At 46.8% G+C, this 24836-nt stretch overlaps 1 protein-coding gene across 20 annotated transcripts in view; it reads right to left on the minus strand.

Annotated features, from left to right (window-relative positions):
• Positions 1-4753: 4753 nt before the first annotated feature.
• AMDHD2 (amidohydrolase domain containing 2) overlaps positions 4754-24836 on the minus strand; it is a 34648-nt gene continuing 14565 nt past the window's right edge. For 8 of the 20 annotated variants that reach the window (XM_015642866.3, XM_015642864.3, XM_033517988.1 and 5 more), the window contains 3 exons: positions 24210-24297; positions 23952-24098; positions 22431-23832 (listed from right to left, as the gene is read on the minus strand). In XM_015642866.3, the coding sequence (XP_015498352.2) occupies positions 23639-23832; positions 23952-24098; positions 24210-24297 (429 nt within the window). In that variant the 3' untranslated portion in view covers positions 22431-23638. The other 12 variants (XR_004499461.1, XR_004499465.1, XR_004499467.1 and 9 more) reach the window with 12 other exon arrangements.

The following is a 24836-nucleotide window of genomic DNA, read 5'->3' on the forward strand; positions in this document are numbered from 1 at the left end:
CATGTCCTCTCTGTCGTTCCCTTTTCCATAGTAGAGAGAAATGGCATCAGGGCCATTCCAGATGTTGTTCTTAGAGATAACCAGGGCAGGGTTCAGGGAGGAGGAGCCAATGAGAAAGAACTCTTGGCTATTGGTGACTTTTCCCTGGAGGTTCAGCACCATGTATGCTCGGTTCCCATTGCCCTTGTGCAGGACTGGGTAGTATCCATCCAGGTGGGCTGTTTGGCCACTGGTGTGATAGAGCTCCACAAATTCAGCAGCAACCACTGCTGGGCTGTCAGCATTGACTTCACTGATCAGGAGGGTGTGCTTGGTTTCCCGGCCCCTGGTGGGTTTTATGAGATTTTGAACAGCACCCTTGGAAAAGCAGAGGTACACAAGTACCATGAATCCAATGTGCCAGTTGTCTCCCAAGGTGAAGGCTGGGATTTTTGTTACAGTTCAAGTCTAGAGAGAGAGCCTGTTCTCATAGCCACAAACAGGGCACAGCAGGAAGCTACCACAGGCTGTGCAGGACAAGAATATGCAGCCTCTGACCTGGGTGTTCACAGGCAGAGGCACTGGCAGAGGCAGGCACCCTTTTTCATGGAGTTTAGGTTTGCCAAATAAAACATCAATCCCACACACACCTGAAGGGTATGGCTTAAACAAGAGATTTCCCAGCTCAGGTCTTTTAAAATCTGAGGGGAGAGTATGGGAAGAAAGAAAAATTGTGTTAGGAAACATAGGAACACACCAGTGACATTTAACAGCCTTAAAGCCCCATAATTTCCCCTCCATGTTTCTTCAGAGGTTTATCAAGATGCAATGGGGCAAACCCAGAAGTCTGCAGAGTTAAAGGTGATAGTAATTATCTTCATCAAGGTGAAGGTGGGGAAGGAGAGTACAGGTCACAGGTCCTATCACACACATGGCAGAGCAGGTCGACTGACTTCCACACCAAACAACCCAGCTGCAGCTCCTGCAGATGCTGAGGCTGCAGAATATGCAGTCAGGACGAAACAAGAACATTAGATGTTTGGGAAAATAGTGAGATTTGTCCTCCCATTTTCAGAGCTTTCCCCCAAACATCTTTATCATCATGTGCTGAGTTTTGGTGACCACCCTGCAGCCCTTGGCCAGTAGACATCAAACCTGGGGAGGGTTCCAGCCCATGCAATGGTACCAGCACAGTAAGAACCTACTGCCTTCCTGTGCTGTGGGGCCACTTCCATGTGAGGGGGACAGGTCAAGAAGGTACCCAACCCTCCAGCTGCTAAAAAACAGGGCTGCTGTGCTGGAATGATAGGGATGGGACTCCCAAGAGGAGGGGGCAGCAGCCGAAGCGGGTGAGAAGGAATGGGGACAGGGATGGGATGGGATGGGATGGGATGGGATGGGATGGGATGGGATGGGATGGGATGGGATGGGATAAGACTCTGGGGGTTGCTCGGCCCCACCACCTCTGCACTCACCGCCGCTCGCTGCTGCCGTTGGGGCTGGTCCGGGGAGGCTTCCCTTGAGGAAGGGGAGGAGGAGGCGGTGAACAGGGAGCCATTCATGGGCTCCATTTCTTCTGTGAGTTCACTCGTCGCCGTGTCCCAGGAGATCCCACTCTGTCTTTTCCCAGCTCTTTTCCCGAGGTGGGGTGGATGAATAGATGGACGAATGGATGTGCTCCCAGAAAGCCAACCGCATCCCGGCTGTGTCCCTGGCTGCGTGGGCAGCAGGGCAACAGCACCCTCTGCTCCACTCTGGAGAATTCCCACCTGCAGAGCTGCTTCTAGCTCTGGAGTCCCAACATCAGAAGGACATGGAGCTGCTAGAGCAAGTCAGGAGGCCATGGAGATGCTCCGAGGTCTGGAGCCCCTCTGCTCTGGAGCCAGACTGAGAGAGCTGTCTTCAGTCTGGAGAAGAGGAGGCCCTGAGGAGAACTTAGAGCCCTTTCCAGTGACTAAAGGAGCTCCAGGAAAGCTGGAGAAAGACTGTGGACAAGAGCTTGGAGGGACAGAACAAGAAGGAATGGCTTTAAACTGAAAAAGAGGATATTCAGATGGTATATTAGGAAGAAATTCTTCCCTATGAGAGTGGTGAGGCCCTGGCACAGGGTGCCCAGAGAAGCTGTGGCTTCCCCATCCCTGGAAGTGTTCAAGGCCAGAGTGGATGGGGCTTGGAACAACCTGGGATAGTGGAAAGTGTCCCTGCCTGTGGAGGCTTTTGGAACAAGATGGTCTTTAAGGTCCCTTCCCACCCAAACCAGTCTGTGATTCTGTGGTTTTATGGATGGATGGACAAAGGGATATTCACTGGTTTCATATCCATTCCCTCACTCCACCAGACTCCCCAGTCAGAACTAGCACAGCTTCCTGGATGACATTTTGTCTGTTCTTTGCACCAGCCTCAGAGGCTGAGTCAGGAGCTGAAGGGCAGCACAGCCCTTCATTACTCACGCAATGAGTAGGGACTGGTGGTAGAGCTTTCCAATGGGACTGTCCCAGCAGCCTCCAGGAGCCACTGTGCTGTTCCTGCTGTGTGGGATCCAGTGCCCAACTTGTCCAGGTGCAGAGGGAAGAGCAAACACCATTGCACAGCTCCCAGAAGGTCTGGCCAGGTCTGGCCGGGTGGAGCTTGAAGCCCCTCTGGGTTGCACTGGCATCCTGTTCCCTGGGAGATGGGGGAAGGGAGGGTCTGGTCCTCCTCTCCCTATCAATTCTCAGGTCCTGCTTGCCTAGATCTGTTCATGGAGATCCCACTTGAGGCTGGACTTGGTTCTGAACACTCGATGCAGCAGCTGCTCCTACTGCTATCCCAGATCCAACTCCTACTCATGACTCAGCAGCTTGGTGACTTCCTCTTCTATTTGTTTCAGAGCAAGTGAGAAACTCTTCCAGAGGGGACATATTTGTCCCTGGTCTTGCCAGCTGGGCTGAGTGCCCACAGCCTCAGTGTCTTCATGGGATCCACAGTTATTCCCCTACAGTGCTCCTTGGAGTGTAAAACACTGCAATGACATCTGTCTCTAGGGAGGGAGGGGCAAGATGAGCTTTCCCAGTGGCCTAGGTACAGTTTCAGGCAGTGTGGACTCTGCTGAGTGGTGCTGGGGCAGTTCCCACCCCAAACTTCAGCAAAATGAACTCCCTGAGCACAAGGAGATGAGGCTTTGGAATTACAAAGGGTAGAGGAAAGGAAACACCCTTGCCCAGGCTCATCCCAGCAAGGGCCCTGACTCATCCCTTGCTGGATCCACATGGTGCAGTCAGGACTCATTGACTCCCTGTCATGACTGTGGTGGGTCTCAGACCTGCTCTAGTCCTTGTGTTCTACTTGCTTCACTCACTGGTGCTCTGTGCCAACAGATTCACATCCTGGTGGGGAGCTCCTGGATCCCCAGAAAGCTTCTTCCTCTCATCTATGCCTTCTCCACCCACACCATAGCCCAGCAGCCTGTGGAGAGGCAGAGCCAGGTGTGCTTTGGAGAGACCAAACATCCTGCCAGGAGGTGAAAGGAGCCTCTGTGGAGCTGCCACTGAGTGTGGCTGCTGCTCATGCAATGAGTAGGGACTGGTGAGGGAGAACTGGGCCCCCAGAGAAGAGCAGATGTGATGGGCAGCACCTCCTGTCCATGGCTACTGTGCTCAGACACGTGGGCTGATGCCAAAATTCCCCTTGTGTCCAGTCTGGCTGGGAGGTGGGTCTGCAATGCAGGGTGGCTCTGGGCCATACAGGCACCAGGAGAAAAGCTGCAGGTCTCACTGCTTTGTGGGGTCTGTGTGTGCTGGGTGGGCTGGGCAGTCCTAACTGTGCTCTCCAACCTCCAGGGCAAGCGGGACTCAGAGGATCAAGCATGTACAGTCCTGCCAAACCTTTAACCTCTTTAGCAGGATAACACATCTCACTGCTGGAATATGTATCTTACCTGTGTTCTGAACAAGCTCTGCTGGTCAGCCTGTTAAAAACAGGAAATCCAGGAAAATGCTGTAAGAAGGAAGATTTTTCTCATCACAGAAATACCCCCTCATCAGAGGAAGCTGCTTTGTTCAGGTACTGGGGTGGAGGGTCTTATTGTGGGGAGATCAGAGATGGCTGATTCTGAGTGCACAGGGGAGAAGCAGGAGCACCTGATGGTGCTGCTGAGGCTGGGGGGTACTGAAGGGACCTGTACAGGACCAACCACAGCAGAACCATCTCCAGCAAAGCCCCTGGGGGCCAAGTCTGTGTTCAGCAAGGTGCACTGTGCTTTCCCTACACTCTTACCCCTGGACCAGACTGGGCATATGGGTCACTCCTGGGCTCAGGAGATGGCAGGGGTGAGCTCAGACCCAGCACAAGGCATGACAATGCCTGTGGTGACAGCAACCACCATGAGCCTGCCTGGGGTGGGTGCTTGGCTGTGGGTACTCCCCACTGCTCAGCAGCACCAAGGGGTGTGGAGGGCTCCTTGTGTCCATGTTATATCCAGATGGTCAGCTGTGACTGTGGTGGTGGTGGCCACAAGAGAACTGCCGGTGGCACACAGGACAGGGCATGGGGAGCTCAGCTCAGTGAGGGGTGCAGACAGAGAGCTCAGTGTTTATTGGGTTTGCTCCAATCATTTTTTACAAGGAATAAGTCGACTCCTCTGCACACACAGATACAGAGGACACACATTCCTGCCACCCTGGCAATGGGACTTGTCCTTGCAGAGCGGGGCTGCAGTAAAGCCCTTCGGCCATTGCTGCCTGGTGCCTGTGTGCTCCTGCAGTGCCCCATGTGAAAAATGAGGTTCACTCGCTTATTAAATTATAAAAGGTTTAATATAAACAAAAAGACAATTAGGAGACAAAGATAATAAAGCAACGGGTTAAAATGGCCAGATGCCCTGGCGCGTTGCCAGGAACACACCTGGCATCTTTGGAACACTCCTTTTATCCCATCCTGCTGTGAGGGTTTAATGCATATTCAAACTTTTCCAAGAAGTATTTTGCATGGCCACTCTCTGGTTCCACCTTTTTAGAGCATGCTCCATGGAGATTTAATTTCTTCTGATCATCATTTTATTTGGGCTGGGGTTCCTTTCTCTGCAAGCGGTCAGTGCTGATAACAGTCTGGGCCCTCTCGTCCAGCTGCTGATGTCAGTCTGGGCTTCATTGTTCTTCTGCTGTTAACAGCTTGGTCTCCATTGCCCTGCTGCTGATAACAGCCTGGCCCCCATTGTCTTGCCTGCTGGGGTTATCTTGCTTTGTCCAGATGAGACATAGCCCTAATGTTTGAAATTCTTCTATGCCTAAAACTTGCTAAGAGAGAAAAAAAAATATAGCAAAAGCATATAACATATAACATTTATCCTAATACTTGTGAAAAAGCCAATATCACAATATTAATTCACAACACCCAGCAAATGTCTTCGTGGGCAGCTGGGACAGCACTGCCCAGTCTCCCCTCCATTGTCACGACAGAGCCACCTCTGAGCTCCAGCCCTGCAGTTACGGGACGGTTTCATCCTACGGCTGCCCTACACTGCACGACGCGTCTCAATTAGTGAGTGCCACCACCATGGCTGCTCTGCAAAGCGAGTCCCACATGTGCTGCCCTCCCATGCCCAGAGACGCTCTTGCTGCCTACAGCAAAGCACCTGGGGGGCCACTGACCTGTCCCCTGCAGGCTGGAAAAGCCTGGGCTCTTACAGCTGGGACAGGGCCATTCACCAGTGAGGGAGCTGAGGTGTGAGGTCCCAGGTGGGGTTTTACAGCACCCGCCAGGAGATGCTCCCACCCCTGTGATCAGCTGTCAGGGAGCCTGCAGGGGCAGAGGTCCATGAGCTTCAGCGTTCCCTTGTCTCCTTCCCCTTCTACGAGGGACTGCCGGATTGCTGGGTGCTGCAAACAGCACGGCATCCTGCCCAGAGCAGCAGCACCCACCACGGGCCGGCTCTGCCACTGGCGCTGGGTTTAGAGGAGGCAACAAATGAAAACATGGGACTGATCATGTCCCATGGAACACAGGAAATACTCCCAAGCTGATCAGCCCGATTTGGGGGGAATACAGTCCCTCCAGCAGGATCTGTTGCCCCAGGTGGAAGTGTGGCCCATACCCTTCCTTCCTGTTGAACCCACCCCTCCTAATCCAAGAGCTCTTGAGGGTGAGCTGTTATTGTCTGCCTGAAAGTTATTTTCAGCATCTTTATGCTGCTCACCTGCATCTATTCTAGATGAAATCCTGAGGAAATCCTTATTATTTATCCACTTCAACCTTCTTCCTTCCCCAGCCATGAACTGAGAGCTCTGCTGGGAGTTGTTTTCTTCTCTCAGCAGACAACACTTATTGGTACTGTGCTTCCCACAGGTTCTTCCTGGCACTTGTACCATGGAAAGGACAGTGGATGCTCCTTTGAGCACCTTTCTGCTAACCCAGCTGCAGAAACTTTTACCTGGCTGAGTGCCCCAGTCTAGCTGTGAGGAGTTCTCGCCTCCCATCCACCTGTGCTAAGGGTGGGACTCCCACAGAACTCACACATTAGCCCAGAAAACCAAGGATATTCAGGGGCCACAGTACAGACTAAAGCCTCCACATTCCTCTTGAAGGAGGATCACTGTACCAGCTTTTGGGAAGGCTCTGCTTCCAGCTCTGCCAGGTCATGGAACACAGGCAGAAAGGCTAATGACATCAAATGAATCCCTCATGATGTGAAAGGCCTTGAGCAGCTGGAGCGTGTCCAGAGAAGAGAATGGGGAAGGGTCTGGAGCACAAGTCTGATGGGAATAGGAATATAGGAATAGTTGAGATGTTGTCTCACATGTCCTGTATTCATCCTGCATGTACTTAACCTGGCAAATGAGGATGAGTGAGGGAGGAGAGCTGAGCTGGAGCAAGATCCAAGCAGTGGAAGTCAGTTTGCAGGTCTGAGAGCTGAACTTTGCTTTGCTCCTTCTCAGCAACTGCAGGTAGCACTGACAGCACAGCATCCTGTGGTTTGTCTAAACACCTGAGCTATACACCAGGAACTGGACACAAGTGACTTTGGAGCTCTCATGCTAAGGTCACATGGGAACATCCATGTTAAGGTTGTTTTTGATTGGTTTGTTCGTTTTGATTATACGGAATGGACTGAGTTCAGACTGCAGTTTAGAGGAGGGGACTCTCTACTCTGCCCTCATCTCTGTGAGATCCCACCTGCAGAGCTGCCTTTAGCTCTGGGGTCCTCAGCACAAGAAGCATGTGCCCCAGTCCAAACAGATCCAGAGGAGACCATGGAGATGCTTCAAGGGCTGGAGCCCCTCTGCTCTGGAGACAGGTTGGGGGAGCTGGGGCTGCTCAGCCTGGGGAAGAGAAAGCTCCAGGAAGACCTTAAAGCCCCTTCCAGTGCCTAAAGGGGGAATATAAAAGAGAGGCAGGGTGACTGTTTACATGGGCAAACAGTGACAGGACAAAGGAAATGTTTTTAAACTAAGCCAGGAAAGATTTAGATTGGGTATTAGGAGGAAATTCCTCCCTGAGTGTGGTGAGGCCCCAGCACAGGTTGCCCAGAGAAGCCGTGGTTGCCTCATCTCTGGAAGATTCAGATTGGATGGGGCTAGGAGCAACCACATCCCATGTGGCAGGATCCTACTGGGTCATGAAATGAGATGAGCTTTAATGTCCTTTCAAACTCAAACCCTTCTCTGTTCTGTGATTCTACACCCTGGCACTGCTGCTGCAAACAGCTAATAGCATTTTGCATCACAGACAAGGCTTTCTTGTGAGCAGGTACCCTTAGGGATCTCTCTTTGCATGCCTGTGAAATGACCCTTTTTGAACTCAGAGGAGCTTCTGGAATTCACCAGGTTTCCTTGTACGTGAGCTGGTGCAAGGATTTATGTTTCTTACTGGAATGGTCAGTCTGAGCAGCTGAACAGGACCTGACCCTTGAGCTGCAAGAACTCCTGTTCAGCATGCAGGCTCCCTGAAGGCAACACTTGCTGGGGACCTGTTATGTGGGCTCTTTGTTGAGCAATGCCTTCCCTCCAGAGGGGTATTTGAACTTCATCACCCATCCAAGGGCTTTAAATCAACCAAACAGACCATCTGAGCCGCCCCAGGGAAATGCTGGCTCATCTGGGCTTCACTCTCACCCTCCAGCATCCAAACCCTGATGTTCCTCCAGCAGGTTAGGCCCAACTGGTGAGACAGAACAAACAAAGGAATAGAAAAATATAAAAAAGATAGGAAAATCATATCCAGTTAGCTCCCAGACTGCACTTTCCGGAACCTTCCTTCTGGCAAAGGTGTGCTGTGACATTAACTTGACCACTCTGCTTAAAAGACTGCCAAGGACTCCTGCTTTCAGCTGAGGTATCTGAACTGGTCATACTGGCACAGTCCTGCATTCCTGCAGGACTGTAACTCAATACTGCCTATACCAGGCAGTCCATACCCTGCAGCAGCCTGCCTTTGGGAGCAGGATCCAAGTAATGGCTCCTGCTCAGAGCCAGGTGTGCCATGAACAGACCTTTGGAGAGGGTAGGCAGCAGCAGCATGAAAACATTGCTTGGGCAGAGACAGGTTTTAAACAACAGGTTTTCCAAGATTTTTCCAAACAAGAGCTGTGGGTTTCCTGGGAACACCATTCAGTGGAGATGCCCACAGCTTGAGGCCAGAAGCTGAACAGGAGCAGAAGGAAGGGAGTCAGGGAGATGCTCCAAGGGCTGGAGTCCCTCTGCTCTGGAGACAGGCTGGGAGAGCTGGGGGTGTTCACCTGGAGAAAAGAAGGATCCAGGGAGAATTTAGAGCCTCTTCCAGTGCCTTAAAGGGGCTCCAAGAGAGCTGGAGAGTGACTTAGGACAAGGGCCTGGAGTGACAGGACAAGGGAAAATGGGTTTAAGCTGAAAAAGGGTGAATAGGGATGGGGTATTAGGAAGAAATTATTGGTTGTGAGGTGGGGAGGCCCAGCCACAGGTTGCCCAGGGAAGCTATGACTGCCCCTGGATCCCTGGAAGTGTTCAAGGCCATGCTGGATGGAGCTTAGAGCAACCAAATGTAAGTGGTGATTTGGTCCATCCTTCCTCAGACTTACTCCAAAAGATCACACTGCACCTGAATGCTCCACCAGCAGTGAAGCCAAGACAGAACTGTCCTGGGGGGCACCAGGCCCAGCACTGCTGGTGGGCCAGGGAGGGGATTTTCCTGCTCTCCTCTGCACTGGGGTGGCCTCACCTCGAGTTCTGTGTGCAATATAAAAAAGACATTAAGCCATTGGAGAGCATCTAAAGGAGGTGACAAGGATGGGGAAGGGTCTGGAGGAGCCATATGAGGAGCATCTGAGGGCACTTGGTGTGTTGAGAGTGGAGGAGACCTCCATGACCTCCTTGAGCTCTTCAATATGCTTCCAAGCAGCAGCACAGGGGCAGCTCAGGGTTTGGATAGCTAACTTCTAGGTGCCTAAGTTTGCACACAGGAATTCTCCTTCCATGTATGTCTTGCATCAGACAAATAAAAGGTTTAGGCTCATCTCTTAAAAGCACTTGCAGGCTGTTCACTGTTGAAGACTGTCAGCCCTGAGCTGCACATCTGCACTCACAACTCTTCCAGTCTCAATGCCATGGCTTGTTGGAGTACAGGCCAGGGGCCAGCTAATGGAAGGGAGTTGGTGTATGGTTAATTAATTGAGGTAATTTTAGGCATTTTACTTTTGCTCCTACCTTCAGTGCTCCAAACCACACCCCTCTTCCAGGGCACCTACATTAAATGACTACAGTTAGGTAGTGTAAACATGGCTGAAGCCACTTCTGCTCACCATAAGATGCTGGCAGGGATACAGCTCCAGATCTAGTAATACTTGGAGCAGAGTACAAGAGAACACAGTGATCAAAAATTCCTCACAGTTAAACAAATTCCTATTTGCCAAGGGCTGGGATGCTATCACTGTGGAGCAGACTGCTGACATGAGAACTAGCAGGGTACACTGGTGGGCATGACCAGCTGTGAGGATGAAACCAGGTTGATTTTGCTTATACTAAGAGGTCACTTGCTTGTTTATGTTTATTTTCTCCTGCTGCTCTTAATTTAACTAGCCTTTTGGAGGTTTCTAAAGCACATTACTAAGTCCTATTTAACAACCGGAGTCAAAGACAGGAGCACTGAAATGATCCCCAGATTTGACATGTGTGAGGAAAAAGACACAACTTTGGGGGTTCAAATAAACTAGGGTGTTTATTAAGGGAAAAGAACAAGGGGAGGAAGGGATAATGGGTGAGGGAGAAAAAAAGAAAAGAAATTAAAAAAAGTCCCAGGTCTGAGGATTGAGGAATCCTCTGGCCGAACCGGCGTTTTTGGGCCCAAAGCAAGAACTCAGCGGCACTGCAGTGAATGCAGCTAATCTACACTCAAATTTATATAAGAAGTCTCTAAAAGAGATGTAGACCGAAGTCTGCAGTGTCGGGTCCTCAGCTGCAGCTAATCCACAGTTAGAGGGCAGTTCTTCAAACTTCACAGGTCCTTTTATAATCTCTGTCCCCTCAGCTTGTTGCTGGCAGTCCCACCCCTATAGCTGTTGTTGACTGGTGCTGGTAACATCTTCTCCTCCAACAGTTTGCTGTCCTTGGGGTAACTGAGTGTTGAGGGTTAGGTGTCCTTTTTTTTTTGTTTTGTCCTTCTGGCCTGCCCGGGGAATTTTTTACCCATTATGTGCTGAGACAACCTAACTACCGGTATTTAAGGGTGCTCACAACAGACAAAGAGTGGCCGGGCCCAGGGGGGGAGGGAAAGGGGCAGAAAAAGAGGGTGGGGACAGTGTTTTTAGCTGGGCCTTCTTTGGCTTCGGGGAAGGACGTTGGTGTGCTGGTCGCGAAGCTGCTGCAGTGGAGAGAAGGGAATTTCGCCATCACCCAGACAGAGCGGCTGCTTCTTCTCCTTCTCCCCTCTTTGTTGGTGGCCTCGCACCCCCTGTCCTGCCGGGACGTGTGGCAGTGCCAGCCACCACCGCGGAGCTGCTGATCCACCTCAGCCACCAGCCCAGGATCTCAGCTCATCCCTGCTGTTTCCAGCTGACTGTTCCTCGGAGCCCTGCAGGAGCACCAGGACTGCCCGAGGGGTTTGTGAAAACAAAGCCTCTCCTCCATCCCATCTCAGCCGAGAAAGCTGTCCCGGGGTCCCTGGTTCTGTGTTCTTGTTATTGCTGTAGTTATTGTTGTTTGTTTGCCTGGTTATACTAGTAAAGAACTGTTATTCCTATCCCCAGATCTCTGCCTGAAAGCCCCTTGGTTTCACATCTATAATAATTCGGAGGGAAGGGGGTCTACATTCGTTCATCCCAAGGGAGGCTCCTGCTCTCCCTAGCAGACACCTGTCTCCTAGAACCGAGACACTGAGGTTTTGGAGGGAAAGTTCCTCATTAGTGTACACCGTTGCAGGTTAAAATTCTTTGTAAGATGCTGCTGGTGAGGGGATTTGCTTTGAAAACCTCGAAAGTAACAAACTTAAAAGAGATTATTAAACTTACAAACAACTCATTTGTTTGTTGCATCAATAGCAACAAACAAATGAGTAAGGGACTATAAAAATAGGGATAATGCTTATGACTATTAAACATTCAACCGGAACACAAAAACACAACCAGTACAATTCTTCAATGAACAATTTCTAAACAACAACAACAACCAATTCCACATGCAAAAGCCAATCTAAGGTTTTATAGATGACAACATGGCAGACATGGCACAGCTGGAATAGAATAAACAGGTAGTGGCATAAATGGTGGCACCATAAGCAGGTGGCAAAACTTAAGGTGATGGCTCAGCACTATCTCAGCTGCAGGGGATGTGCACCAACACTGCCTGATTCAAAGAGTCAGGAAAAAAAACAAGAGCTGGCAAGACTCTTCCAATGAACTCTTGTTTATCATTTCCCCTAAAATAACATCAACTCTTTCCACTCTTTTCTCCAAAGAACCAACCATCTTCTTGAGTAGATACGTTCTTTTTCTCTTCCTTCACTTTGACTCACCCAGCTCTATGAGCACACGCCACACAAGTAAAAATACCTCATCACAAAACCCCACAGTCATACCAAATGGGCAACATATGCAATACAGTCAGCATATGAATAACTTGGAGGCTGAAACTTTTTGCACAATGTCCTTGAACAAGTAACATGCAGGGCCAGAGCTCTTGGAGCCTTTTGAGAGCAAAAGTCCACAGAGGGCTGTAAATATCCATCCTTTGCCATTTTAATATTTCTAGTAATGTGTGACTTTATACCCCTCCTTTTATCTCTCTTAATCTGAATCTTACATTCACTCTGAAATGGGAAATCAATTCAAGAAGCCTAAAAATGGAAATGTGTATAGGATGACAATATTGACTCACTTTTTCTCTGAATATTCTTTTATCAGCTCCTGAAAGCAAGTCCACAAAAACCTCCCACATGATGACTAACAAAGCACAAACAATCAAGTGCTCCTCTCCAGTCTGTATCAGTCCTTCTCTCTGAATGCATGAGGTGGATCCACACACACATCACTGAGTGCTGGCTCACATTACAGACTGCTGGGACGAGCTGGGTCCTTACAGAGCTTCTGGATCATTGAAGACTAAGACACAATTAACTGTTCAGCCAACTGGAAGCTAAATCTTGCAAGTAAAATAAATCCTAATCTTCTAGACTACAAATACAGCAGTTACACCATTGCACAGCTCCTAGCAGTGTCACCAGCTGCTGAGGTAGGAAAGATTCGAGGAGAAGGAAATTCTGTACCTGTAAATAAATGTTTGTTGCTGATGATGGGCTCCAAACCTATTGAGCCTCTGATCATTTCGCTGGAAGGCTCTAGGTTTTCTCACAAGCAAGAAAAAGAGGGGAAGAATGTCTCCTCATGTTAAAAGAGACAATTAGAAGCTCATTCTGCTTGGAATATATCTTATTAAAAGTCAGGGTTCAGACACAACATGAAACTTCACTTTCCAGGTACACATCTAGTTATCTGCCTAGATTACTTCTCTGAGGTTCATGTGTGCTAAAGAGTTAGAGAGTGGGAAACATCTAGATGCAGTACAGAGATGGAGGACCTGAAGAGAAGCAGACTTCAAAAGAAACGGTGTTTTATTTTTCCTGCACAAATTCTCAATTTTTCATATGTTAGAGGACATCCAGTATCCAGATGGATACACTAAAAATCTGACTAGGATGTATCCCTGGGCAAAAATGCTTTAGCTGACTGTGCATTGACCCGGTGGGCTTGGCTAGCTGATCTCATCCTTCGCACCTCATTCCCCTCTGTGGTTTTACAAGAGATAGCACAAGATGAAGCTGTGTCAGGGGAGGTTTAGACTGGATATCAGGGAAAGGTTCTTCTCCCAGAGGGTGCTGTCACTGCCCAGGCTCTCCAGGAATGGGCAGAGCCCTGAGGCTGCCAGAGCTCCAGAGGTGCTTGGACAGCGCTCTCAGGCACGCTCAGGGTGGGATTGTTGGGGTGTCTGTGCAGGGCTGGAGCTGGACTTGATGATGCCTGTGGGTCCCTTCCAGCTCAGGATATTCCATTCTATACATAGATCAGAGGCACTCTGAAACACTCATGTGGCAAACAGATGATCTTTCCTGAGAGCAAATGATACCTTTCAGGCAGAGAAGCTGCAAAGGGATAATGACAAGTATCCTGTCTCTACAAACCTCTCTGCTTTGCAACACAACAGCTGCAACACTGACCTCCCAGAGCAGTGCAATGGCAGGGCTTGAGAGGATTACAGAAACATCTTAACAGTATTACCTTGGGCAATGTCATTTAAGGTGTTTATCACTGCAGCATGAGATCCACAGAGATTTAATCATATGACTGTCTTAGTCATCCAGATAGTTTTCAGGGCCTACGATGGGCTGAAGAAGCAAACTGAATCAGGTGATGGACTGAAGGTGTACAGGCTCTTGGAGCATCAAGAAAACCACACAAAATCCACCAGGAAGGCACTGCAGAAAGTCTGCTACTCTTGTCAGACCTGGAGAAGTGAGAAGACCCCATACTACACAACAGAAGTCAACCTTGTGCAGGTGAATAATCTTTTTTTCCCCTCACAACTCTGTTCATTCTGCTGTGCTCACATGAATCTGTGCTGATACTGACACATCACCATGAGGATTTCCATGGGTACAACTCAAAGAAGCTGCAGCTGCCCCATTCTTGGAAGTGTTAAAAGGCCATGTCGGATGGGGCTGAGAGCAACCTGGTTTAGTGGAAGGTGTCCCTGCCCATGGCAGGGGTTTGGAACAAGATGGACTTTAAGATCCCTTTCAACCCAAACTATTCTGTGCTTTTATATTTGGGTTAAGGACAGCACTGGAGACTGCTGACTATGAAGTACTTCCAGCAGAGGCTGACCCATGTCATACCCTGCATATACAATTACAGGCCCATCAGAGTTGGGCAAGCCACCATCAACTTACCCAGTAGGTATCTCACAGTCTCTGAGGACAAACACCCCAGGTATGCTTCTTCTGAACTCCAGTTCTCGCTGTGACAGGATACAAACCCTTTGGAAATGACTCCTGACTCTCTTCAGCTGGAGTATTGCACAGACCTCCTACTCCTGTGGGGCTCAAAGCTGGCTCTGTGGCATTTGCCTTGTCCCAGTGGTGTTCTGCCACCCATAGCATGTCCTGCAGACTGGCTGGCAATCTGTTTTTCCAGCATGTGGGAGGCCCACACCTCTCTGCCATCTGCCACCATTCATTTCTTGTCGCTTCTGAAGCAACCTGAAAAATAACTCTGATTAAATTTAATGAAGCAGGAAACCCTCTGAGTACATTTATTTCTCAAATAATCTGCTTACTGCTCTATCACACTTGCGTGTGACAGACACCCATTTTATCCTTCCTGCACTTCTGAATCCATTCATTTGCTCCTGTTTTGGCTCTAATGAGTGGTCTGCCCAGTTTCCACTGTTCCAAGAACAGGGAAGAAGTGGGAAATGGGGGAAATCTAGAAAGGATTTTTAGATCATAAGGTATAGCAACAAATAGGAATTCTTAAGAAAATATGGATTCTATCCTGCTAAGCAAAAGCTTCAATGAGTGCAATGAATGAGAAAAAAAATCCCTCACTCCTTCAAAACATATTTTTAAGACTGAACAGCTTCTTCCAGTGGAAAATAGAATAATTGAAGGTGTCTAAATTGATAGCTGATCAACTGTGACCAAAGTTCACAGAGTAATTCCAATGTTCCCTAAGGAATCTGCAACTAGTCCTGACTCTTGCCAACACTAGTTGCAGTACTCTGCATTTCCACAGATATTGCTCCTGAATATCCTTTCTCCAGCACGGTGGTTTCTCTCTCTCCATCCATCACCAGTTTTGCATTGTTCCTTCCTGCACAGCAGTGCCAGCAGAGCTGCAGGCTGCTGCATAACTCAGCAGGAACAGGAAGCAGATTCCTGGTGTGGCTGGATGAGAAGACTGGCTTTTGCTACAACCCATCCTGCCTCTGCTGGACAATGATTTCACCTTCCAGAGTTCCTAACTTGGCCCATCCCAACAATCTACATCACTCAAAAGAAATTGAATTCTCAGAAGAAGGAAGAGAATGCTCTCCCTTCCCTGAACAAAAGAATCAATGTAGTTGACCTGGGAGAGATACAAAAGCCTTTGGACATACTGACATATCCCGACAGTACATTCTGAGTTAGATTTATCTTCCTCATGCCTTTCACCCAAGTAACAGCACAAACACAGCTCACAAAACTATCTTAACTCTTGGCCTTTGCTGAGCAATCAACGCCTACCCTCCCAACACTACTCCAAACAAAGCTGAAGTTCCCCATTTCACTTGTTGGAGCTCCTGCAGCAGGATCACCAGAGGCTGTGGCAAAGAGGAAGGGACTGGAGCATCTCCCTACCAAGGAAAGGCTGAGGGAGCTGGGGCTGTTCAGTCAGCCTCAAGAGGAGACACAGCCTTGAGGGGCCCTCATCCCTGTCTGTCCCTGTCTGTCCCTGTCTGTCCCTGTCTGTCCCTGTCTGTCCCTGTCTGTCCCTGTCTGTCCCTGTCTGTCCCTGTCTGCAGGGAGGGCTCTGAACAGGAACCAGGCTCTGCCCTGGGGGCCCAGCAGTGGCATCAGCTGCAAAGGCAGAAACTGTTGCACAGGAAGTTTCACCTGAACATGAGGAACAGGTTACCCAGAGAGGGGATGGACTCTCCCTCACTGGAGATATCCCAGAACCATTTGGACACAATCCTGTGTCATGTGCTCTGGGATGACCCTGCTTGAGCAGGGCGGTGGGACCAGATGAGCCACTGTGGGCCCTTCCAATGTGAACTGTACCATGATTTGTTTGAAAACAGTGTACTTCCTTTTTCTAAGCAAGTGAATGTGCCCTGAAGCTAGTTAGCACTAGATTAAACTGTGAAAAGTGATCACAGCACTTTACTCCGTAGTCTGTATTCTGGCAACATCTTTAACCATTGCAGAAAAATAAGCTTTGTTACTTTGCAACATGATGAAAAATCATTGCTATTTTTTGATCTGTAGCAGACCTAATACAATATCATCTTCTTCAGTAAATTATATTGGCTGCTAAATAAATTTGAATTGCTAAGTAAACTTGAATTACTCTTCCAGCCTATGCACTCTGAAAAACAGCCATGCATTTTTCAGACATGTATCTGTCCCTCTGCCTTCAACTGGCTGTATTTATTCCCTCAGATAGCTCAAGCAGCTCTGAAACACTTTGGAAGTTAAAATGTCCTGGTTCACTGCAAAGGCTGTTCACATCTGTCTCTTGATTCTTGGGCAGGGCACCATTATGGTTAGCAAGGTCTCCTCTGTGGTGAAGGCTTCATGCTGGAGCTCCCACCTGGACCCAGGATGTGCTCCATGACACAGTGGGCCACTGGTACTAAGAGATCGATGTCTCAGGAATGAAGAATAGAAACATCTGCTGGATGGCAGGAAAGTGGGAGAAACGGCTGCTGGCATAAAGTGACACAGCCTTGTGGAGCTGCCATGAAAAGTGTCATCTCAAGGGCAAAATCTGATGTATTGAAACAAGGCTAATGATAAAAATATAAAGACCTGCATTGTTTCAGCCCCTAAAATAGGGCCTTGGTCAAGACAAAGAGAATTTTGTAGGTACCCAATAGTGCCTTTCATGTTTACAGAGTACAACTGTGCATGATCATTGTGCACAGAAGAAAAATTCCAGAAGTCTTTCCCATGGCTCAATATCATGCAATGGCCTCTAGATGTACCTTACTGGGCCAGACCCTTAGCTGGGAAAACTGGTAAAACACTGATGTATGAGGTGAAAGTGGGAGATTTATAACAGCTGAAGAGCTGCACAATAATTTCTTGAAGTAAGAAATGACAACTGTTTCTATGGGAAGGAGTAATTTACTTAATAGCTACACACATGCATAGATGCTAATGCCAGCATTTACATCTTTCACATATAACATATACACCACGTGAGTCACAGAGCTCTCTCTGGAACACTGCGTAATGTTGAAATAAGCAATGCAAAAATAAGAATGCATTACCTTCAAAATGACAAGACTTCCTCCCACCTCTTCCCCCTCCAAGTTCATGGACTATGCATCTCATCAGGATTCACTCTATCAGCCAGGATTCACCACCTTAGCCAGGAGCTCTATCTTTGGTTGAGTCTGATAGGCATTCTAAGTCTCCTACCTGAACTTTGTGTAGCCTGACAGATGCTGAGTGTCCTACCTCCTTTCCTGAGTGTTCCTTAGTTTATGACACAACACCAGCACTTCTGTGATGGCAGAATTCTGATCATGGTGGCTATCCCTTTTTCTGGCTTCTGTCAAAGAAGACACGATTTAGCTTCTCCAGATACTAGCAAGCTCTTCCTGGGTATACTCCAGTTGTTTGCCAACATTACTGGGAGAAAAAGAAGAGGATAGCAGGGACAGCTTGCTTTTCCTCTCCTTCCTGGCTTCTTCCACATGTGGGTTTTGTTTCATTAGAACATGCACGATGATAATCAAGATCAGAGAAACACAACCCAGATTTCTTCCATTTTGGAGGTGAGATATCAGGAGCTGGTCGTGCATATTGATGTACTCACAGGGAAGAAGCCAAATGGACTAAACACTGCCAGTGGTCAGAACTCCCCAGCTGCCAGCACACACAGGATGGGTGCCAGGAATCAAACCACTGGGGATGTCACAGGTGGATTTTCTAAAGCAGTGTGTCTTACAAACCTTCCACAGTTCTAAAGATGAAAGCAGCAGAAACAGTGAGCAGAAAAATTTTAGGCAGCATAAAGATACAAGATCATCTGTCACAGATCTTATGAATCTAAATAGCTTGTATGGTCTTAAAATAGCAGCATCTCTCCTATTTTTCTGTTAGGAACTGCAGGTTAAATTATTCTTACTCTTTAACCTTCCTTCTGTTAGAATGCTTCAGTTGATATCTTTCCTGAAGTGGTAAGTTCTTCCTCTTTCTAATTCAAAGAAAAGTTAGGATTTCTCTCCCCAAATGAAGATAATGTGTTACTCTTGACTGGATGTAATTGGATGCAATTAGTGATTGGATGCTAAGTCCACAGTCTCAGCATCTAGAAAATCAAAGTGAGACAAGGTAGTATCAGTCACCTGAAACACAGGATCAGTAGGACCAATTTATTGGCTTCTTTCTGGTCTTGGGAGAGGAAGTCCCTCTAGAGTCCTGCTGGGACTCTGGAAGTAATTCCAGCTGAACTCTGTAGGGACCCCTTGGAGATTCTTTGTGAGCTTTTCCTCAGTGTCTCTGCCCCGATTACTCGGAGATGGACAGCCCAAGGACCAATAAATGCATTTCTACTGACCAAGCTCAGGAGGAGGGGTCGGACAAATGTCTGATTAGTGCCCAGTGTCCAAGGTAGCCAAAATGCCAGGGATGAGGGCCAGCCTGTGAGGGGGTGTTGGAGTCTGAGATACAGAGTGTGTGCTCTTGTTTCTAATACTTAGTTCTAGGATTCAAAGAAACACTGAATTTCATATAATATGAAATTCATGAGCATGTTTTCATGGTGATGCATGAAAACAAATGTTAAAGTTAGATGGAAAAAGCTAAAAGTGTGTATAGATTAGAAAGTTTCTTAAATCACTGGGTGAAAAAATAGTTTAGAGAACAGGAGACAAGATGGAGGATTTAGGGTGTTGTCTCTTGTCCTTCTTCTTTCTTCTTCATGTTCTTCTCCTAGGGGTTTTAGGGTAAGTGATTGGATAAAAAATACCGTAGTGCATCACAGAGGTGTTAGGTCATTGGGTCAGTAAGAAAAATAATTTACTTGGCATCTGTTAATTGGGTAAATGGACATATAAAAGACCTTGAAGAAGATCTTTGTTGGCCATTTTACCCCTTTTCTATCATAGTGCACATAGCTCCTGTACCTTGTAATGCTGATAAGAAAAGAATAAACAACTGAGACCGAACGAGAGAAATCTGCCTCCCTCTCATCAATCTTCAGTTCAAAGGGAAAAAGAACCCAAACCCAAAAGTCCTTAACGAGACAAAGGGGCAGGCAGGCCATCCCCTGAAAGCAGGGTCTCCATCTGAAGGCCTATGGAATGGAACTGCATTTCCTAACCTTTGCCTGGGGAATCTGTATACACAGGAGGGTGCCAAGCCTAAAAGGTGCCAAGATCACACACAGATTTCTGCTTTCTCTGTGTGCAAACACTCTTGGCCTCACCCTGCCACAGAAAGAACCCTATAATTCACTTTGTTCCCAAAAGTGAGACATTTCCCCTGCTTTGCTACAGTGAATTATCTGAGACAAGTTACGGTGTCCCTGTAACCCTTCATTCTCTTTAGTAGCTGATCCTCAGCTTTTAGATTTCCAAGACTGATGCTGTGAGGCAAGTTTTGCTCTAGAAGCACTGTGGTACTTCCAATCCCCTTTTCCCTTGTCTTTAATTCATTCCAGAGGTCACAGTTGTGCTGGATACTCCTGTAAGCAGTTTGCTGCCTACAAGCCTGGGCCTGGCACTGCTGCCCTACATTTAGGTTGGCAGTCAGCAAAGTGATACAGTACCCCCAGTCCAGTCTCCCTGCTGGCACCAAACTCAAATGCCAGGCACAAAGCTGAGGAGAGGATGAAGAAACAGACTGGTCAGAATTGAGCTCAACTTTCTATCAAAACTGAGATACATTTCCTTAAAGCAAGAACAGTGCATCAGAGATGTCCAGGTGGATCAGAATATCTCTTCTCCCTCACTGCTGTACATCATTAATGCCTTGGGGAATAGACCAAACCTCCAGCCACAGGTATTACAGTCTATTAAGTCTAGTCTTACTAGCCTATTACTATTAGAGCAAACCCCGATCCAAACCTGCCCCTGCTGTAATAGGATACATCACTGAAACCCTGAACAGCACTGAAATTCTAAAGAAATGTTAAAAGGGGAGAACACAATGTTTTAAAAAATATCATTAAGACTGCTCTGTGGCCCCTCTAAAGAGGAAAGGATGGATGGAGCAGCCACGGCATTTCCTAACTTCTAATACCATTGCTTGTTTCCTTTCAAACAAATATAATACAGCAAAGCTTAAAAGTGAAGTACGGACTGCTGTAGTTCCAGACACCTCTTCAAGATAAAATCACCAATGAAATAATTTGGGCACATCCATCAAAAACTCAGGAGACATCACCTTGACTATAAAACCAGGGAGTAGACAGAAAAAGGCAAAATCCTTTGTCCAAGATCCCATGGCTGACTTGTGGAACTGAACAGACCCTACACTGACACTCAGTGACACAAGTATCACACTGATGAACATCTGCCTTCCCACACACATGGATAAGTCCTCCAGTAATGAAGTACAGAAAAAGGAACCGGCTTTGCAGGTCAGCATTCCTCTAGAAAACCCACAAGAGTTGTTCTCATATTTGAATGGATTTTTCTCTGACCCCTTTGAAGATGACTGCTGGATTGAGTTACACTGCTACCTTTAGCCTAATTGTGAATGCCTAATGAATAGCATGTATATGAGCTGATTATGTAAGAATGCTTTTGTCATGGTTTTAAACTAATAACTAAAAAAATGACTTATTTCTTGCTGTGAGATATGGATTAGAACAAGAGCAAAACAGACTTAAAACTTAAAAGGAATAAAGACAGTTTATTAACAAACTACAAGAACACCAGAACAAACTTCCAGAAAACCCTTTTATCTCCCACCACTTGACCTTTTCTTTGTACACATGACAACATAGAGACAAAAAACTTTAGAACTTTGGTGGTCAAAACCAGTCCCAATTCTTGCTAGAGTCTTTTCATCAGTCTTTGTAGAGAAACAGAAGTCTCTTTCTGCTAACCTATGGAGTTTCTCACAAGAAAACTATTGCTGTTATAGTTTCTATTGCTCTGATGTCAGCTGCCCGGAAATCTGTCATCAGATCTTCTCCTCCCATTTCACATCACTCTGAGGTGTGTATGGGCCATGAGTTTAGGGATGGCATTTTAAGGATGAGTTATTCAAAGGCAAAAGTCTTCATCTGTCTCTGTGAGCTTTCCTGGAAAAACAGTTTGCTTTTTGCCCCCCAAGGCTTCAAAATCTTCACTTTACCCAGTTCCAGCAACTCGCAGTATCACAAGTACTCCTCCCAATACTCTGTCATGAATTAAAGGAGTCTTTTTAAACTACTATTATCTATCTCTATAGCTTTAACAGAAAGATATTTCAGCTGTAAAGCATTCTCCTTATTCTTTCTTATTTAAAACTTAACTCTTTTCTTCACTGTTTTTAATGGTTCTATGATGTCTTTTTCATGTTGATTGTCTCTCTTTCTCTGTCTTTCTGAGAAAAGGAGTAATCTGTACGTTTTATCCAGGTAGTAAAAGAATTAAAAGCTTTAGAAAAGCTGCAAGAGTTCATGGTGTCAGGTTTCAGTCCAGCAGCAGCAGTAACTGAGCAGCTCTGCTTTCTTTTCCTCCCCCCCACTTTTCATCCTCTGTGGCCTTATCCGGCCGAGGATACGACAGGGCCTTGTTACCTTCTCAAAAGCCAACAACAAAAGAGCAAGAGAGCTCTGACTGTACATCTTAAGGAGGTGTTCACAGGTTGACTTCACTTTTTAATGGTCGAAACTGCTGTCAATTTTAGAAATGACTGATAATTGGTCAGGAGAAAAGACTCCCATCAGCCACCAGCAGTTTCAACTTCCTTAGCTCTCAAAACCACCTTAAAGGTAAAGCTACCCCATGACAGCTTTCCAGAATACTTCTGCAGAAAGGATTTTATAATGTTTTAGCAGCTCTAGCTTTACCTGAGACATGACAAGGAAAAAAATAACTTATTTCTCAGACACCTCCTGCATAATCAGCCAGGGAAGCAAACAGCTGTAGCTCCAAGGTCATGTAAATGATGCTCTTGCATCATGAATCTTGAAACACAAAAAGTGTGATAAGGACACAGCTTTTGTATGTTTAGTGTAAAATCCTGGAAATAAAAAAAAAATACTGTCTAAGATCATTCAAAGTAACAGCTGTGCTCCTTGGCACAAAAGAAAAAAAAAAGTCTCGCAGATGCAACTGCCTGCACCAGACCTTAGTAATAAAATTAATTTTTTAGAGTCACAATCAGGTGTTTAGTCCTTCACAGCCAATGTTTTTCACCATCTCTCCACTGTTCTCAAGAGTCTCCAGATTCCCTTCAATCTGCTTATACTCCCATTTCTCACTTGTCACACAAGCTGACTGGACTACAAAAGGGAGGAAAGCACTGCTCCCTAGGGACACCTGATACCATGTAACCTTTCACAGTACTTCTCTTCCTTCAGCATTTTTTAGGCCTGGTGGGAAGATTTTCTGCATGAACTTAAGAGATGGGCTCAGTGACTCAAGCAGAATTGACTGGAAACACAAATGCCAAAAGCCAAAATTTAATACAAATCGAATGGGACAGAGTCTTTGGCTATGACATTTGATTTTACCACTACCCAAGGCTAACATGCAGCTAATTTTCCCTCTGATGCACTAGTAGTTGTAACTGAACTTATAAAGGAAACTTTATTTAAGAGCTGATTGCATATCCTGCCTAGCTGTCCAGAACCTAGCTTCAGCAACAAAAATTTTCCCTGTTTTTCTAGAAACAACTGTCCTTACATCCCTAGGCTGTATTAAATAATGATGTGCATTTTTTTCTATTTCACTGTACCTGTCTGTGACAGAGATGAATGAACAAAAATAGTTCTCGCTCACTTTCCCTCAAAGACTGTGAGCTGATGCACCTCCATGTCAGGGATGACACACTGCTGGTGTTTGCTGGATGCCAGACACTGCATTCACACAGACTCAGAGTGGAAGCATCCAGCTATCCACTGCTGGATCTTGATTCCAAACCATCCCCTGCTGTATGCATCCTCAGCTGCTAGAAAGGCATTGCTCTATTTAAAAGCAACAGGAGAAAGGGAAAATCTCATATAAAAGACAGATTCTACAGTTAATGTCAATTCTACAGGAAAGAAAGCAGATCCTTCCACACTGCTGACCCTTTCAAAGGTGCCTCTCTCCAGTGTGAGCACAGAGGAGCAGTAATGTAGGCTGAGTTTTAGAGTCATATGCATAGTAGGCAGGTCTGGTTTAAACTTCTAGTTAAGGCACCCTGAAAGAGGATCCAGAGATTCATGCATTACATTTCCTATTGCACAGTGTCTTTCCACTGTTCTTCAGTTTACAGGAGATCTGGCACAGTTTTAGTCAAAGTGACTTTTCTAGAAGAAATTAAAGTGAAATTCTTGGGGAGTTGTGCAATTGAATAAACCTCTGTTAAGTGTCCCATGTGACTCTGAAGGGGATTCTGCTGAACCTTGGCTTTTCCTGCAAGCTCCCAAGCACTTCCGGATGAACTGGCCATTTTTCTTGCAGATGCTTCCCTTCAACTCCACAATCCTGGCAGATTTTGCAGCTTAAAGGGGGGAGAAAAAATAAGAATCAGTCATCTCATATAGTGAGGACTCAGTCTGCAAAGCATAGGGCAGGACTGAATCCCTTTCTTCTCCTCCTCACCATGCAAAGTTCTCTTACCTGTTTCCATAAGTTTCAGCTCTCTGCACAGCTCCTCCTGCATCTTTTTCCTGTAGTCTCCAAACATGGCTCTCATGAGCTGACGCTTCTTCACCAGTGGAGCTTTGTCACTGCGCAGTGTCCTGATTGCCCTGAGAGCCTCCTCAGCTACAGCAAAGGAGAAACAACACACAGGTTAAGGCTCCCTGCTGGCTCTGCCCCTGCATTCCTGCCAATGCCCCCCCCCAGGAGAAAGCTCTTCTTTACTTCAGTGCTTACCCTGCTTTGGAGTGGGTTTCTGTGTCTTCAAGCCAAGTTCCAGCTGGTTCACACACCAGTCCACCTCTTTCTGCAGCTGCTCATCTGACTGTTATCAACATGAGGCACAGTGAGCAAGAGGAAATAAGTCACTCAAAAATTACAGCAGCAGTTGTTATACAGGATGAAAGTGAACTCCATACAGTCAGAAGTATTCCAAATATCATGTTCTGGTGATCACTTTATAGACTTCATGGCATTTTCCCTCTAGTGTTTTTCATCAGATAAAGCACTGTGCAAATGTTTAGCTGCAACTCACTGTCTCTATTAGATGTATTTAATATGTGGCTGCCATTCAGAAGGTGCTGTTTTCTGGAAAATTGTTCAGCTTTCAAATAAAAAAAGATGGGAGAAATAAACAATAAAAAACCCCTATCCTCAAACCTGCACAAGATCAAAAAAATGGACAAAATCAGAAACTGAGCCTTTCTTCTCAGCTCTTCTGTGCTTGCTCAACCAGAAATGCACGAGGAGAAGGAAGATGAAGCCCATGGAGATGGAGGAAGCCAAGCACCACTGAGGAAAGCCAGCTGGCTAACTCAGCAGTGGGACAGGGAAACAGGGCTGCACCCTGGGACTGAGGCAATT

Source organism: Parus major, chromosome 14 (genome assembly GCF_001522545.3).
Source record: "Parus major isolate Abel chromosome 14, Parus_major1.1, whole genome shotgun sequence".
NCBI lineage: Eukaryota > Metazoa > Chordata > Aves > Passeriformes > Paridae > Parus > Parus major.